The following is a 13,649-nucleotide window of genomic DNA, read 5'->3' as shown; positions in this document are numbered from 1 at the left end:
CCTGACTGCTCTTCGGTCTGGAGAGGGAGGGGGAAAGGAGTGGGGAGAGTGGGAGTGTAGTGGGAGGAAGGAGAGGGAAATGGGAGGATGGGAGGAGGCAGAATTTTTTTTTCCAAGAAAAAAAAAAGTTCAAACTTAAAAAGCACTTTTAAAGAAGATGCTTTAGTCAATGAAACACCCTTGGATTTTGAAGTTACTGACAGAAAAACAATACAAGGGAGCTCTATTTTTTAAGATTTGAAAGAGAGAAAAAGGCAAAATCATGCAACTCTTGAGAGTGGTAGGATTAATCCATGCGAACATGCTTTTGCTTAGTTCCACCATAGGGGCAGGGATTTTTGTGACTCCTAAAGGAGTATTAATATACTCCTCACTGAACATCCCTGTTTGTCTGAGTATTTGGGCCTTGGGTGGCCTGCTGAGCATGATGAATGCTCTTTGTCTTGCAGAGCTGGCAACCACCTTCCCTGTGAGTGGAGCATCTTATTTTTTCCTCAAGAAAACTCTTGGATCCTCTGCTGCTTTTCTGAGTCTTTGGATAAAACTTTTTGTTCATTTACTAGGCATTGGTGCTCAAAGCCTACTAATAGCTAGTTATCTCATTCAACCTTTCTATTCTGGGTGTCCTGCTCCAGAGCTCCCGAAGAAATGTCTGGCTTTGGCTGCTTTGTGGTCATTTGGTATTCTCAGTGCTCGGCAGATGAAAACAGTGGTTCAAGTTCAGACTATCAGCAGTCTGATGAAAATAGCTATTCTTTCTCTCATTTCTGTAACTGGGATTGTTCTGTTAGTAATTGGAAAAAATGAGAATGTGTCCAGGTTTAAGAATGTTTTGGATGCTGAACTTCCTGATGCCTCACAGATTGTAGAAGCCTTTCTCCAAGTGTACTATTCATATTTAGGAGCATCACTTCTGATCACCTTAGCAGGTAAACGTATCCATATATCTGACACTATGCCATAAGAGTGTGTCTAGAATTTAAATGGAAAAATTTAATATTATTGTTTTATGCTCTGTAAGGAAATGCAATCTTCTCTATAATGTGGGGTTATAATAAATGTACCCATGAATATTCATTAATGTAGACTTATAAAATTTATTTTTCTTCCATTCATGCCTTTTATATAAACCTGGGAAAATTAAGAATTTTCAAAAAAGTATTGAGATTTTTCTATACTCTTAGTTTTATTTCATGTGATTCCACCATCTTGAAATAAATAATAATTACAAGGAACTGTATTAGTAAGTTCACACTTATACAGTTAACACAGGTCTTAGATATTATTATACTTTACTTCAACTCAAAACTTTGTTCTCTTCCCTGAAATACCCACTATCAACACTATCAAGTTCTTTGTGAGTAGTTGTCACTCTTAGTGTATGTGCATTGAAAACTATAATGTAGCTTCATATATGTATACATATATATGAATAGTAAAATGTCAAATAAATTTTATTCCACTACATTAGTATAGTTACTTAAACATTCTGAAATGACACTTCTCACTATTGTGAGCATGTTAAGTGTCTCTGATATTTTCATACTAGACACAGTGCTATAATGGACATTTTTGAGAATGCAATACTATGTTTTGTAGAACTATAATTCTCATCCAGATTTCAAGGTACCAAAGGAATTTGATAATATTTGCCCATAAATCTACCTGCAATATCAAAAAAGATTTAAAGAAGGAAACTCATTACTTATCATATAAAGTTTTATTAATTTTTCAATAATTGCTTAAGATACAAAGTGATGAGTTTCATTGTGACATTTTAATACCTGTTTGTTTTAGTTAGGGTTTTTATTGTTGTGATATAAAAACCATGACCAAAAAGCAACTCAAGAAGGAAAGAGTTTATTTCATCTTACAGTTTGTAATCCATCATCTGTGGAAGTCAGGTTGTAATCGGCGTAATAACCAGGCTAGCTTAATATGAAACAGCAAATTATAATGAAGGGATAGCTTAGAACACCAGGGATCCAGTGATGAGCAGGAATACAAAAAAGAGAGCAGCGGGGCTCACGATTGCCAGATTTATATGTAAACATTAGCCCGAGGCAAACATGCCCTCTAAGGGGCTGGGCTATCCCTACATCTCCCCTTTTTGTCTAAATAAGACAGAACTAAACCAAATACAACTATATACAATAATAACAAATAATAAATATAACAAACAATATTGAGAACAAAAGTTTTGCTAAATATTCTATCTCAAGGAGTCTAAATAATGTAGAGAGTAACTACAATTATATAATCTTCAACTCTGTCAAAGATTTGAGAAGGGAATTAATATTACTTAACAAACGAGAGATATCCAAAATGTGCAACAAATGACAGAGATAACTGACTACCTGGGCAATCACCCAAAGTCTCGTTTGCAATGTTGAGTCAACCAACTTTGGCTAAAGCCTAACATAACTGGCATACTATTATTAAAGGCAAGGAATTTAGAATTATCTTACCCTGTCTTGGCATGATAAGACAGTCCTGTTTCATCCACTTATGGATATTCTGTATCTTTGTCAGTAGTTGAGGTATGGGCTTTTCTTAACCCAAAGGCCAGTTCTGCCAAGAAGAAAAGCTCCCAGTGGAGTTTCTTTGGTGCTCAACGTTCTCTCAGGAGTAGAGTGGTGTCGCCAGGAGTGAATGTGTCTCGTTGGCACAGAATTCTAGGTTAGATTAAAGGCCATTTTCTACAGTTCTTCGAAGAGACTGAAGATTATACTATCTATACTAAATATAATCTGTATGAATCTAAAAGACCTGATTACTTCTCAATACCTATCTAACTTGAAGACTAAGAGAATAAACAACTGTGCAATATATGAAGACAATGATCTTCAACTGTAAACAATGTCATTACATATCAAATGTACATAATATCAGAGGTAGAAATGTACATTGTAATATGGTAAATGTATCAATACAATATAGACAAAGTTATAAGCATACTCTTATACAAAAATAGAGGTAGAAACACTCACATTCAATATTCAATATGTCAATATACAAGAAACAGTACCAATACAATTTTCTAAAAACAGTAATTCACAAATACCAATCATCCCATCAAACCAGTTAGTCCCCCCCTTTTTTGAAAATATCCCTAATTCCATAAAATATCTCCCCATCCCTAAACCAACCACTAGATGATGTCCCTAACCCTGAGGGCAAACTCTGTTAGGAGAGGGGACGTCATCCTCTAAGATTGCTGCTAGCTGACATGGGGGCGACGTTCTTCTTAGGGGGTCCTGTGAAAGCAAATGATGGGAAAATTTCCAAATTAACCTTTGACCTAAGAAAATTGTAACTAGTCTCTGAGCATTTTGAGAAGGTCCGGCCAGTGTTGTCAAAAATGTGCACCATTCGAAATTGTCTCGTGCAGTTGGTACCAAAAAACAGGTCTAATTTAGCGCTTAAAAAAAAAATTCATGACATCATAAAAACCAGATTGAGTTGATGTCATGGGGCCCCATCTTCATCTTTAAAGATTACTGTAGAAAAATTTGTGGCTTGTTATGGGAAGTTTAAACATTAACAACAAGAACATGTACTGACATATAAAGAAAGACACAGATGTGAGGAAAGGCAAAGAAAGTTTATCAAGTATAAAATTATTCTTATTCTGTCCCATTTCATGGCTCCTAACCTGAGACAGAAACTCTGAAATATCTCTTATCAACAGGCTTGGGAATGAAGAGGGACTGAGCCATAGTCCAACTCCAAAACCATCTCTACATATTAATAAAGAAATGTTTGATAAGACATATATATATATATATTTAATACATTACATATATGGTTTTATTGCCGATCCTTAGTGGGTCGTAACTACTTTATATTCATCAGTAATTAAATATTCAGAATCCCTTAAACTCTTTGAAGATGGGTTTTTTCCTGTGGAGATAAGAAAAGAACCCTGCCCCAACCTATCTGAATTTCTTACCATCAGTATTATCGCCATTCTTGTGAATGAATTGTTATTTATATTTTCCTAGTGGCTTCTCTTCTTCAAACTGAACCTTTATTAATTTTGACAGTATCCACAATTTTTCCTCACCTGTGGAGACAAGAGCAAAACCCCTTCCCCAATCAATGCAGCACATCTCCTGGCGTCCATTGTGAGGTCATCACACCCTTGAAATAAATTGGTTGATTTAGTTCAGTAGACTTTTCCATTATCCAATGTCTTTCTGCAGCCGTCATTCCCTTCTCATTAGCTTTGAGAAAATTCAAGGTTAACAAAGCATTATGTAACCTATTTCTGGGGGTGTTTTCCACCCCTTTCTGTTTGTTCAACATATCCTTTATAGTTCAATTTGATCCTTCTATGACTGCTTGACCTGTAGGATTGTATGGTATACCTGTAACATGCTTGATATTGTAGTAATCAAAAAACCATTTCATTTTCCTAGAGACATAAACAGGATTATTATCTGTCTTTATTTGTGTAGGTATACCCATGATAGCCATGACTTCTAATAAATGAGTGATTACTGAATCAGCTTTTTCTGAACTTAAATGCCATTGAAAGCCTGAATAAGTGTCAATGGTGTTATGAACATATTTTAATTTGCCAAATTCTGCAAAGTGGAACACATCCATTTGCCAAATTTCATTCTTTTGGCTGTCCTTTGGATTAGCCCCTGCAGGCAGTGGCGTTTGGTTATAAAAAGAGCAAGTAGGGCATTTCTTTACAATCTTTACAACAAGCTAAGAGCTTGTTGCCATGTAATAGAAAACTCTTTCTTCAAACCTTTGCTATTAACATGATGTTTTTTATGAAATTCAGAGGATTGTAGCATACTACCAAACAATAATTGATCAATTTCTGCATTACCTTGTTATAGAGGACCTGGCAGACCCGTATGGGATCGGATGTGTGTTATGTACATAGGGCAAAACCTGTTCCTGATCAAATCTTTAACCTGGATAAACAATGAGGTTAGTTCTGTATCATCAGGTATAAATTCAGCAGTTTCAATACGTAAAATAACTCTTTCTGCGTATTGTGAATCAGTGACTATATTAATAGGTTCTTTAAAATCCCTTAGCACCATAAGAATGGCAAATAATTCTGCCTTATGGACAGAATCATAAGGACTTTGTTCAACCTTACCCAAGTCTTCTGATTTGTAACCTGCCTTCCCGGATTTATTGGCATCAGTATAAAATGTACGGGCTCCAGTTATTGGAGCATCACAGACAATTGGAGGAAGGATCCAAGAAGTTCTCTTTATGAAATTAAGCCTCTTACTTTTTGGATAATTGTTATTAATGTCTCCCCAAAATTAGCACAAGCTCTTTGATATGGTTCATTATCTTCCCATAATTTTTTTAGTTCATCAGCAGTGAAAGGCACTATAATTTCTGCTGGGTCTATGCCTGCTAGTTGACGAAGTCTCAACTTGCCTTTTATAATTAACTCAGAGACTTTTTCCACATAAGTTTTCAGTTTCTTACTTGGTTTATGTGGTAAAAAGATCCATTCGAAGATAATATCATCTCCCTGCATTAAAATTCCTGTAGGAGAAATTTTTGAGGGTAATATGACAAGAATACAATTGAGCTCTGGATTCTACCTGTACACATGTGCCTCTTGTAATTTTTCCTCAATCATTGTCAGTTCCTTTTCTGCTTCAGCTGTTAATTCTCTGGGATAGTTCAAATCGTTATCACCATCCAAGGTTTTGTTCAAATGAATTATTAGATCAGGTGTTATCCCAATAGCTGGTCGTAGACTGGAAATGTCTCCTAACAGTCTTTGAAAGTCATTAAGAATCTGTAGGCGATTTCTCCAAATTTGTGCCTTTTGTGTCTTAATTTTTTGCAAACTTATTTTATAACCTATATAATTAACAGAATCGCCCCTCTGAATCTTTTCAGGAGAAATCTGCAATCCCCATTTAGGTAAAAGTATCTTTATTTCTTCAAACAGTCTTTCCAAGGTAACCATGTTTGAATAGGATAACAATATGTCGTCCATGTAATAATATACTATCGATTTGGGAATTTTCTTGTGTATTATTTGCAATGGTTGATTTACAAAATATTGGCACAGGGATGGACTGTTCAACATGTCCTGTGGGAGGACGGTCCAGTGGTACCTTCTCGAAGGTTGAGAATTGTTGTAAGTGGGCACTGTGAAGGCAAATTTTTCTCTATCTTCTCATTGTAAAGGTATAGTGAAAAAACAGTCCTTTAAATCAATAACTATGAGAGGCCATCCTTTTGGTAATAAAGAGGACAAAGGAATTCCAGAATGCTGAGGGCCCATAGGTTGAATAACCTTGTTGATAGCCCTGAGATCTGTCACCATTCTCCATTTACCTGATTTTTTCTTAACCACAAATACAGGAGAATTCCATGGGCTGGTAGATTCTTCTCTATGTCCAGCATCTAATTGCTCTTGTACCAGCTGTTCTAAAGCCTGTAACTTTTCCTCAGCTAAAGGCCATTGCTTTGTCCATATTGGTTTCTCAGTCAACCATTTTAGAGGCAAGGCTGTTGGTATCTCTGAAGGGACATCAATTACTTGTTCTTGTACAGCCCAAATGGCCGGTTTTCTCCGTTTGTAATATCTTTTAATATTATTCTGAGAAATATAGGCTCTAGAAGTAGCAGAAATGTTAATTTGGGTATTGCATTGTTGTAATAGTTCACAACCCTATAAATTCACTGCAATATTGGCCACATACAGCCTTAATTTTCCTATTTGTCTCTCTGGCCCTATGCATTCAACCCATCTCTTGCTCTGCCTTACTCAAGATAGGGTTCCAATTCCCAGGAGCTGAAAATTTACATTCTGAAGAGGCCAATATTGATGCCAAGATTCTGGAGTAATGATACTTACATCCGCACCTGTGTCCAGCAGGCCAGTAATAAAAATGCCATTTACATACACTCTCAGCTTAGGTCTTTGATCACTTATAGAAGTTTGCCAAAACACATGGAACTCATCTTTCTGATCATTATTGCTTGTAACAGTAGGTATGGGGCTTCCTAATTGTTCTCACCAGGCATGTTCTCTGCAATAACTGGAAATGATTGAACCATGTTTGCCATGGGGGCCTGTGAGGCGCCCCTCTCATGTTTCCCCATCTGTATCAGGTTGCCTTGTCTATCTCTTGTAGACCTGCATTCATTCGTCCAGTGTCTGCCTTTCCCACATCTTCTACATAAACCTGAAGGCTGAGTCATCCTATTTCTGTTATTTCTAGAAGATGCATTATTATTATTTCTGAAAATCCGTTGTCTACAATTTCTTTTCATATGACCCATTTTGCCACAATTAAAACATTTGGTATTCTGGTGTCTCCTTTTACCATTGGAAATTGCTTCTTCTACCCATGCTTCAGTGCCATAGTCAAATGTATCAACATTCAGTGTATGCAAGACCCATTCTTCCAAAGGTGCTGATCTGAGTTTTAAAGGCCCCAAAATGCTTTTGCATTCCACATTTGCATTTTCATAAGCCAAAGACTCAATCATTATACATCTTGCTTCTGGGTCAGATATCCCTATTTGTACAGCCTTAGTTAGTCTTTGTAAAAAGTCACTAAAGGGTTCTCCTTGAACCTGTTTAACTCTGACAAATGATTCCATTCTCTGTCCTGGGTCTTGTACCCTGTCCCAAGCCCTTAAGGCTGCTGTAGTACACATGGAGAGTGTGTTTTCATCAAAATTAGCTTGCTCCTGAGGGTCGGAAAAGAGCCCTTCACCTAGAATTTTATCTAGGGAAATGTCAATTCCCTTCGCTCTTTCCTGCTGTTCTAAGAGTCTTGCCTCTTGCCTGAATAAGCATTTCCAGTTCAATTGCTGTCCACTCTCAAGTACCGCAGAAGCTAACTGGAGCCAGTCAAAGGCTGTGGCCCTGTTTATTGTGGCCCAAGATTTTAGCATCTCTTTAACAAAGGAGGCGTGCATCACAAAAGTAGTCACAGCCTGTTTAATTTCTTTAAGATCATTCATCCGGACAGGCTCCCATGTATCTTCCTTGATGACCCTAGGGTTTCTGGAACCAATCACTTTCTCTGTTGTTATTACTGGAAAGGCAGGTAGAGCTGTAGGTAGAGCTTTGTGGGAATTGTCCCGGAGAGATTTACCCACAAATGGAGTTAAAATTTGCCTTTCTACCCTTTGCTCTTCTTCATCAGAATTTAGAAATTCCTCAATCTTTTCAATTCTATTCACTATTGCCTTCTGCAATGTCTGAATCTCCTGTCCAGAATTATGTTCCAAAGCCTTCATTGAGGATTCTAAAGTATGAAGTTTGTCCATTAGAGTTAACATCTCATCTTTGTATAATTTTCATGGCATAAACTGTGCCTTCTTGAATTGACAATTTTTTTGACAATCTGTCACAGGGTTTAGACAAAATCTGATTGTCAAATTCAGCAGTTTTGATTCTCTCAGTTAATGTTTCACTTCCTACAGAAAGGGACTGAAGCTTACAATCCAAATCAGCTGTTCCCTCTTCCATAGTAATGAATTTCTCCTTAATATCAGCCGTTAATGTTTCAGTTCCTACAGAAAGGAACTGAAGCTTGCGATCAAAATCAGCTGTTCCCTCTTCCATCGTAATGAATTTCTCTGTAATATCAGCCTGTACCTTTTCTAAATTTTGCTCAGTTGATCGAGTCATATTAAACAAAGATCTGTTCTCTTCTTGGAGAACTTCAAACTGATTCTTGAGAAGATTGTTGTCATTCTCAATTGTTTTTAAGCATTCAACCTCTGCCTTAAGAATCCTGGATTTGTCTCATAAAGACTTTAACATATTTCTATTATCAAACCATATAGTACCAAGGAAAACTATGAATCCCAGAAAGATCCATAGATGTGGGATGACAGACACCTCTTGTAAAATCTCCCACATGGTACAATCAAAAAGGCTGTTAAAGTCTTGAATAGTAACATTTTCAATCAAATCTTTACTTATTTTTATTTATAAAGGAAAATTTTTTACCTGTAATGACCATTTTCTGCCAGCAGATGGTTGTGGTGGCGAAGTGCACGTGAATCTACGTGGCAGGAGTCAGAGCAGGTCTGAAAAGTCTACTCAAAACCCAAAACTGAAAGTTAACTCTAAGCAGCAGGGGGGAGCAACAGGAAATGGGGCAGAGCCAAGGTCGAACTAAGCCACCCCCAGGGAGGGGACGCAGAGCAGTCATGTGTGTGGAGTGACATTGTGTACTGATCATGCTGTTTACTGCTGGGTGCTGGGGGGGGGGGGGGGTCCTGTATACAGAGGTGCTTGCACCACTGTTTCTAGACCCAAGTAAGTCTGTTGGGCGGGGAGTGGTGGGCCCCGCAGGCTATGCCGTGCATGACCAAGTCGCTGTCCTGCCAAACTGTATCTGTATCTCAGACTCGGTACTGGGGCCCAAATAACTTACTAAAACACAGCGAGGCACCTGGCAGCTGGACGGGAGTGGGGGAAGAGAAAGCAAGCTGGGAGCGTGCTGTGAAAGCTAGCGGGCTATGCTCACTTGAGCCCAGTTGCACTTCCTGAGCTCCGGTAGCTGACTTGCTCACAAAGGCTGGTAAAGATGGAGCTTGCCAGCCGGGCGGTGGTGGCGCACGCCTTTAATCCCAGCACTCGGGAGGCCGAGGCAGGCGGATCTCTGTGAGTTCGAGACCAGCCTGGTCTACAAGAGCTAGTTCCAGGACAGGCTCCAAAACCACAGAGAAACCCTGTCTCGAAAAACCAAAAAAAAAAAAAAAAAAAAAAAAAAACAGCGATGAGCAGGAAATACAAAAAAGAGAGCAGCAGGACTCACGCTTGCCAGATTTATATGTAAACATTAGACCAAGGCAAACATGCACTCTAAGGGGCTGGGCTATCCCTACATCAGGGCAGGAACCTACAAACACAAATTAATCCAGAGACCATGGAGGAATGCTACTTTGTAGCTTTTCCTTCATTGCTTCCTCATCCTGTTTTCTTACTCAGCGCATGACCACAAGCCAAGGGTGGCACTAGCCACAGTCGGTGACCTTCCATATCCACCATCAATCAAGACAATGCACCACAGACTTGTCACATGTCAATCTCTCAATTAAGGTTCCCTCTTCCAAATTCTAGCTTGTTGTCAAGTTGACATTAAATTAGCGAGCACTATATGCCTCGTATTTTGTCATCATTTGGTCCTTTCTCCACTACTTTTCTTTCATTCTCTCTTTCACCTTTGGATATTTCCCCTTCTTCCTGACCATTATTTTTCTATCACATATATTCTTATTATTCTCCCTTGGCATACTTCCTCTTCTGTCATAAATGTTTCTAGGTTTAGACCTATATAAACACACACACACACACACACACACACACACACACACACATATATATATATATAAAATTTTGTTTTTCCTTTAATTGAGTGTAATTATCTCAGTTTTGCCCATAGTTTCCTCCCTCCAGTCCTTTTCAGATAGCCTCCCACCAAACCCTTCAAATGATTTATCAAACTCTAACATGGATAGCCTCTTTTTCTATAATTATTATTTTATGTAAAATTATTTATGAATATGTTTATTTGTAAATACAACCTGCTGATCTATTTCTGCTGATGGTGTGAATATGATAAAGCTGACTTAATGGAATGAGATTTTTATGTTTTTTTTTATTTCATAGACTGCAGCATTGTGAGAATCATTGATGTTAATTTTTTTAATGAGTCTATAAAATTTGATAATGAATATATTTTGTCATGGACTTTTCATCATTGGAACACAATATATTTTTTAAATTTCAAATGAAGTCCACTCTAACTCCATCTACTCACACTCTTTCACAATCATACCAACAATTTTAGTTCCACTTCATCTAATTTGTTTCTCAACCCACTACAAATTCATCTTAGTATTTCCAATGTATACATCTGGCCCTACATAGAAACATTGTCAGCCTATAATGGTCCATCTCCAAAGTACAGTCATGGAATCTTCCTCCAGCAAGAGTTGTTAATAGGTCTTCTGATAGAGGCAGTGTTTCCTGAGACTCACACACATCAATTCAGAGAGATTCTTATGTAGGTCTTGTGTACGTAGAAACAGCTGCTGCAAATTCATGTTTTCAAGGTTTCTCTCATGACTTGAAAACACTGTTTCCTCTATTATCTCTGACTCTTACATTCTTTCTTTCTCTACCCCCTTCCATGATGATCCCAAAGACATTGAGGGGAGGTCTAATATGGATATCTTATTTATGGCTAAACTTGCCATAATCTCTTACTTTCTACTCTTTGATAAATGTGGGTCACTGTACTAAACACTATATACTGCAACAAAAAGTTTTTTATTATGAAGGTTTAGAGTGACACTAATATATGTTTATAATGGTATAAGATTCACCATAATACTATGTCCATTTATGTGAATAATAGGAAAAAGTTCTTACCTAAACCTATGATTGTACCTTAACATTGACTCTTGGCCTAGTTAACAAACAGTATGAGGCACAAATTTCATCTTATGATGTGGGCCTTATATACAATTATAAAGTAGTTGGTTACTTTCAAAACATTTGTGTTACTGTTATACTAATGGTCCTCTCCTTCCAGTCCTATTATTATAGCTGGCAAGGCATACAACTGGGTAAAATTGATGATTATTTTTGGCCTCTGCTAGAATGATTAGCATATTCTGCAGTATAAAAATATAGAGTGAGAATATTGTTTTCAAGTCAGTACAAGCCTGATTTCTTGTACTGTGACATGAAATCAAGCATATTGTGTCTTCAGCAATATAATCTTACCACCAAATACCAGAGGATAACCAGGAGTAATAATAGTAGCCTGCATTTTTTAAGGACTCTAAGAGAACTTACTGATTAACAACTTTAAGAAAGCATTCTGCAACTGAAAAAGGGCTTTTGTTTAATAGTCTTTGACATCTAGGAAAGGGGTTATCCCCTTGAAAATTGTAACCCCATTAAAACTGTTTAATATGGATATACATTTATATATTTAAGAAGCTTCTACAGTTATGTTCAATATGGGTTTTTCAAAAATCTTTACTATTATATTTACTCTTTCCTTTTTCCTCTCACATTTTCAACCATTCTGTGTCTAACTTTACCATCTTTGCTCCATTAGACATACTGCTTTTCCCATTTATGCCACTATTTTCTGCTATCTTCATTGCACTGAAACTCTTCTCTACTCTTGGCTCCCTTCTTTCTTCCTATGTATCTTTCTGAATTCTTAATCAAAAAGCAGGTGTGCACTAACATCTGGTCCTCTATCAATTCCATTGATCAATACCATCTGAATTTTTTTTATTGCTATATCTCTGTAGTACATTTTGAAAACAGGATTAGTGACACATCTGGAAATTATTTTCTTGCTCAGTATTATTTTAGCTATTTTGAGCATTTGCTTTTTGTTCTGAACTAGGGAATTAATTCTCACATATGTAACAGAAAGGGAGTCAGCTACAGTGAAAAAATTACAGCAAAGGACAGCCACTTTGTTCATTAAGCAATAACGTCAAAAAGGCTTGCTTTTTGGTTTAGTCTTTACCAGATCCCTTGGTTCTGATAAGTAGCTTGTGAAAAGATGAATGAGCAATTATTATATCATGTTGCAGTTTGTAGCAAAAAATTGTTTCTCAAAAGCAGGCAAAAAGTCATAGACTGCCCCTGATCACACTGGTAGAAGCTCCACAAGAACATCAAGATACATGACCATAACACTCACAACACACATGCAGATGACCTGGATCAAATATATACAGACTTCCTAGTTGTCAGTTAAGTCTCTGTGAACGTCTACAAACCATGACTAGTTTATTTTGAGGACCATGTTCTTGAGACCTCTGGCTCCTAATATTCTCCCTCCCCTTCTTCAGCAGGTTTTCCTGAGCTCTGCCTAATGTTTGGCTGTATTATTGATTGTAGGTTTCTGCATCTGTTCCTATCAGCTGTTAGATAAAGCTTGTCTGATGTCAATTATTCTAGGCACAAGTCTATAACTAGAGCAGAATAGAAATAGGAATCATTAGCATTTTATGCCAGTCATGTTTGGTTCTGAGCTACCTAGCCTCTGGTTTCTGTCTCTCCAGGTGTTTTTAGTGATGGGATACTCTCTTCTGATGGGTCTCAATTTGGAACAGATATTGATTGGTCATTTCCACAAGTACTATTCCACCTTTACAGCAGCACAAATTGTAGGTTGAAGGTTTTGTGTGTTGGTTGGTGTCCCTATTCCTCCACTGGTTACAGAAGATGAACATTTCCAGTTCTGTATTTCCCGTTACTAGGAGGCTCTACTATGGATCACCTCTGTAGGAGGCTTTGCTATGGGTCACCTCTGTAGACTCCAAGAAGTTTCCATTGCACTTAGTTTCTGTTTTGCTCCCCAAATATTCCCTAACTCTAGTTGTCTTTGCAATTATTCATGTTGTGTAGGACATTCAGAAAAAGACAGTTCCTCCAGAATGTAAGTTTAGGTTCACTGGCATCAGGGAGAAAGAGTTTCTGTGAAATGAGCCATAAAAAGCTGAACAAAGCTTTATTTATTGTTAAGAAAAGTTTTATTGGGGAGATAAAACAAGTTTCTCATACCAAAATCCTTTTGATATATATGTTGTCTGAAGGAAATCACCACATCCCTTCAATTCTAGTCTTGATTGTGTATTGT

The 13,649-nt window shown here is 37.4% G+C and overlaps 1 protein-coding gene across 1 annotated transcript in view; it reads left to right on the top strand.

The window, feature by feature from the left end:
• The first annotated feature begins 262 nt into the window (after positions 1 to 262).
• The window catches only part of LOC121432339 (solute carrier family 7 member 13-like), a 34,246-nt gene continuing 20,859 nt past the window's right edge, over positions 263 to 13,649 (top strand). The window contains exon 1 of the mRNA XM_041630185.1: positions 263 to 929. Coding sequence (XP_041486119.1) covers positions 263 to 929 — 667 coding nt within the window. The remainder of the gene's footprint in view (positions 930 to 13,649) is intronic.

Source organism: Microtus oregoni, unplaced genomic scaffold (assembly GCF_018167655.1).
Source record: "Microtus oregoni isolate MIOR12 unplaced genomic scaffold, Mior012 000034F_ref0000314, whole genome shotgun sequence".
NCBI lineage: Eukaryota > Metazoa > Chordata > Mammalia > Rodentia > Cricetidae > Microtus > Microtus oregoni.
This window is presented reverse-complemented; position numbering and strand designations above follow the sequence as displayed.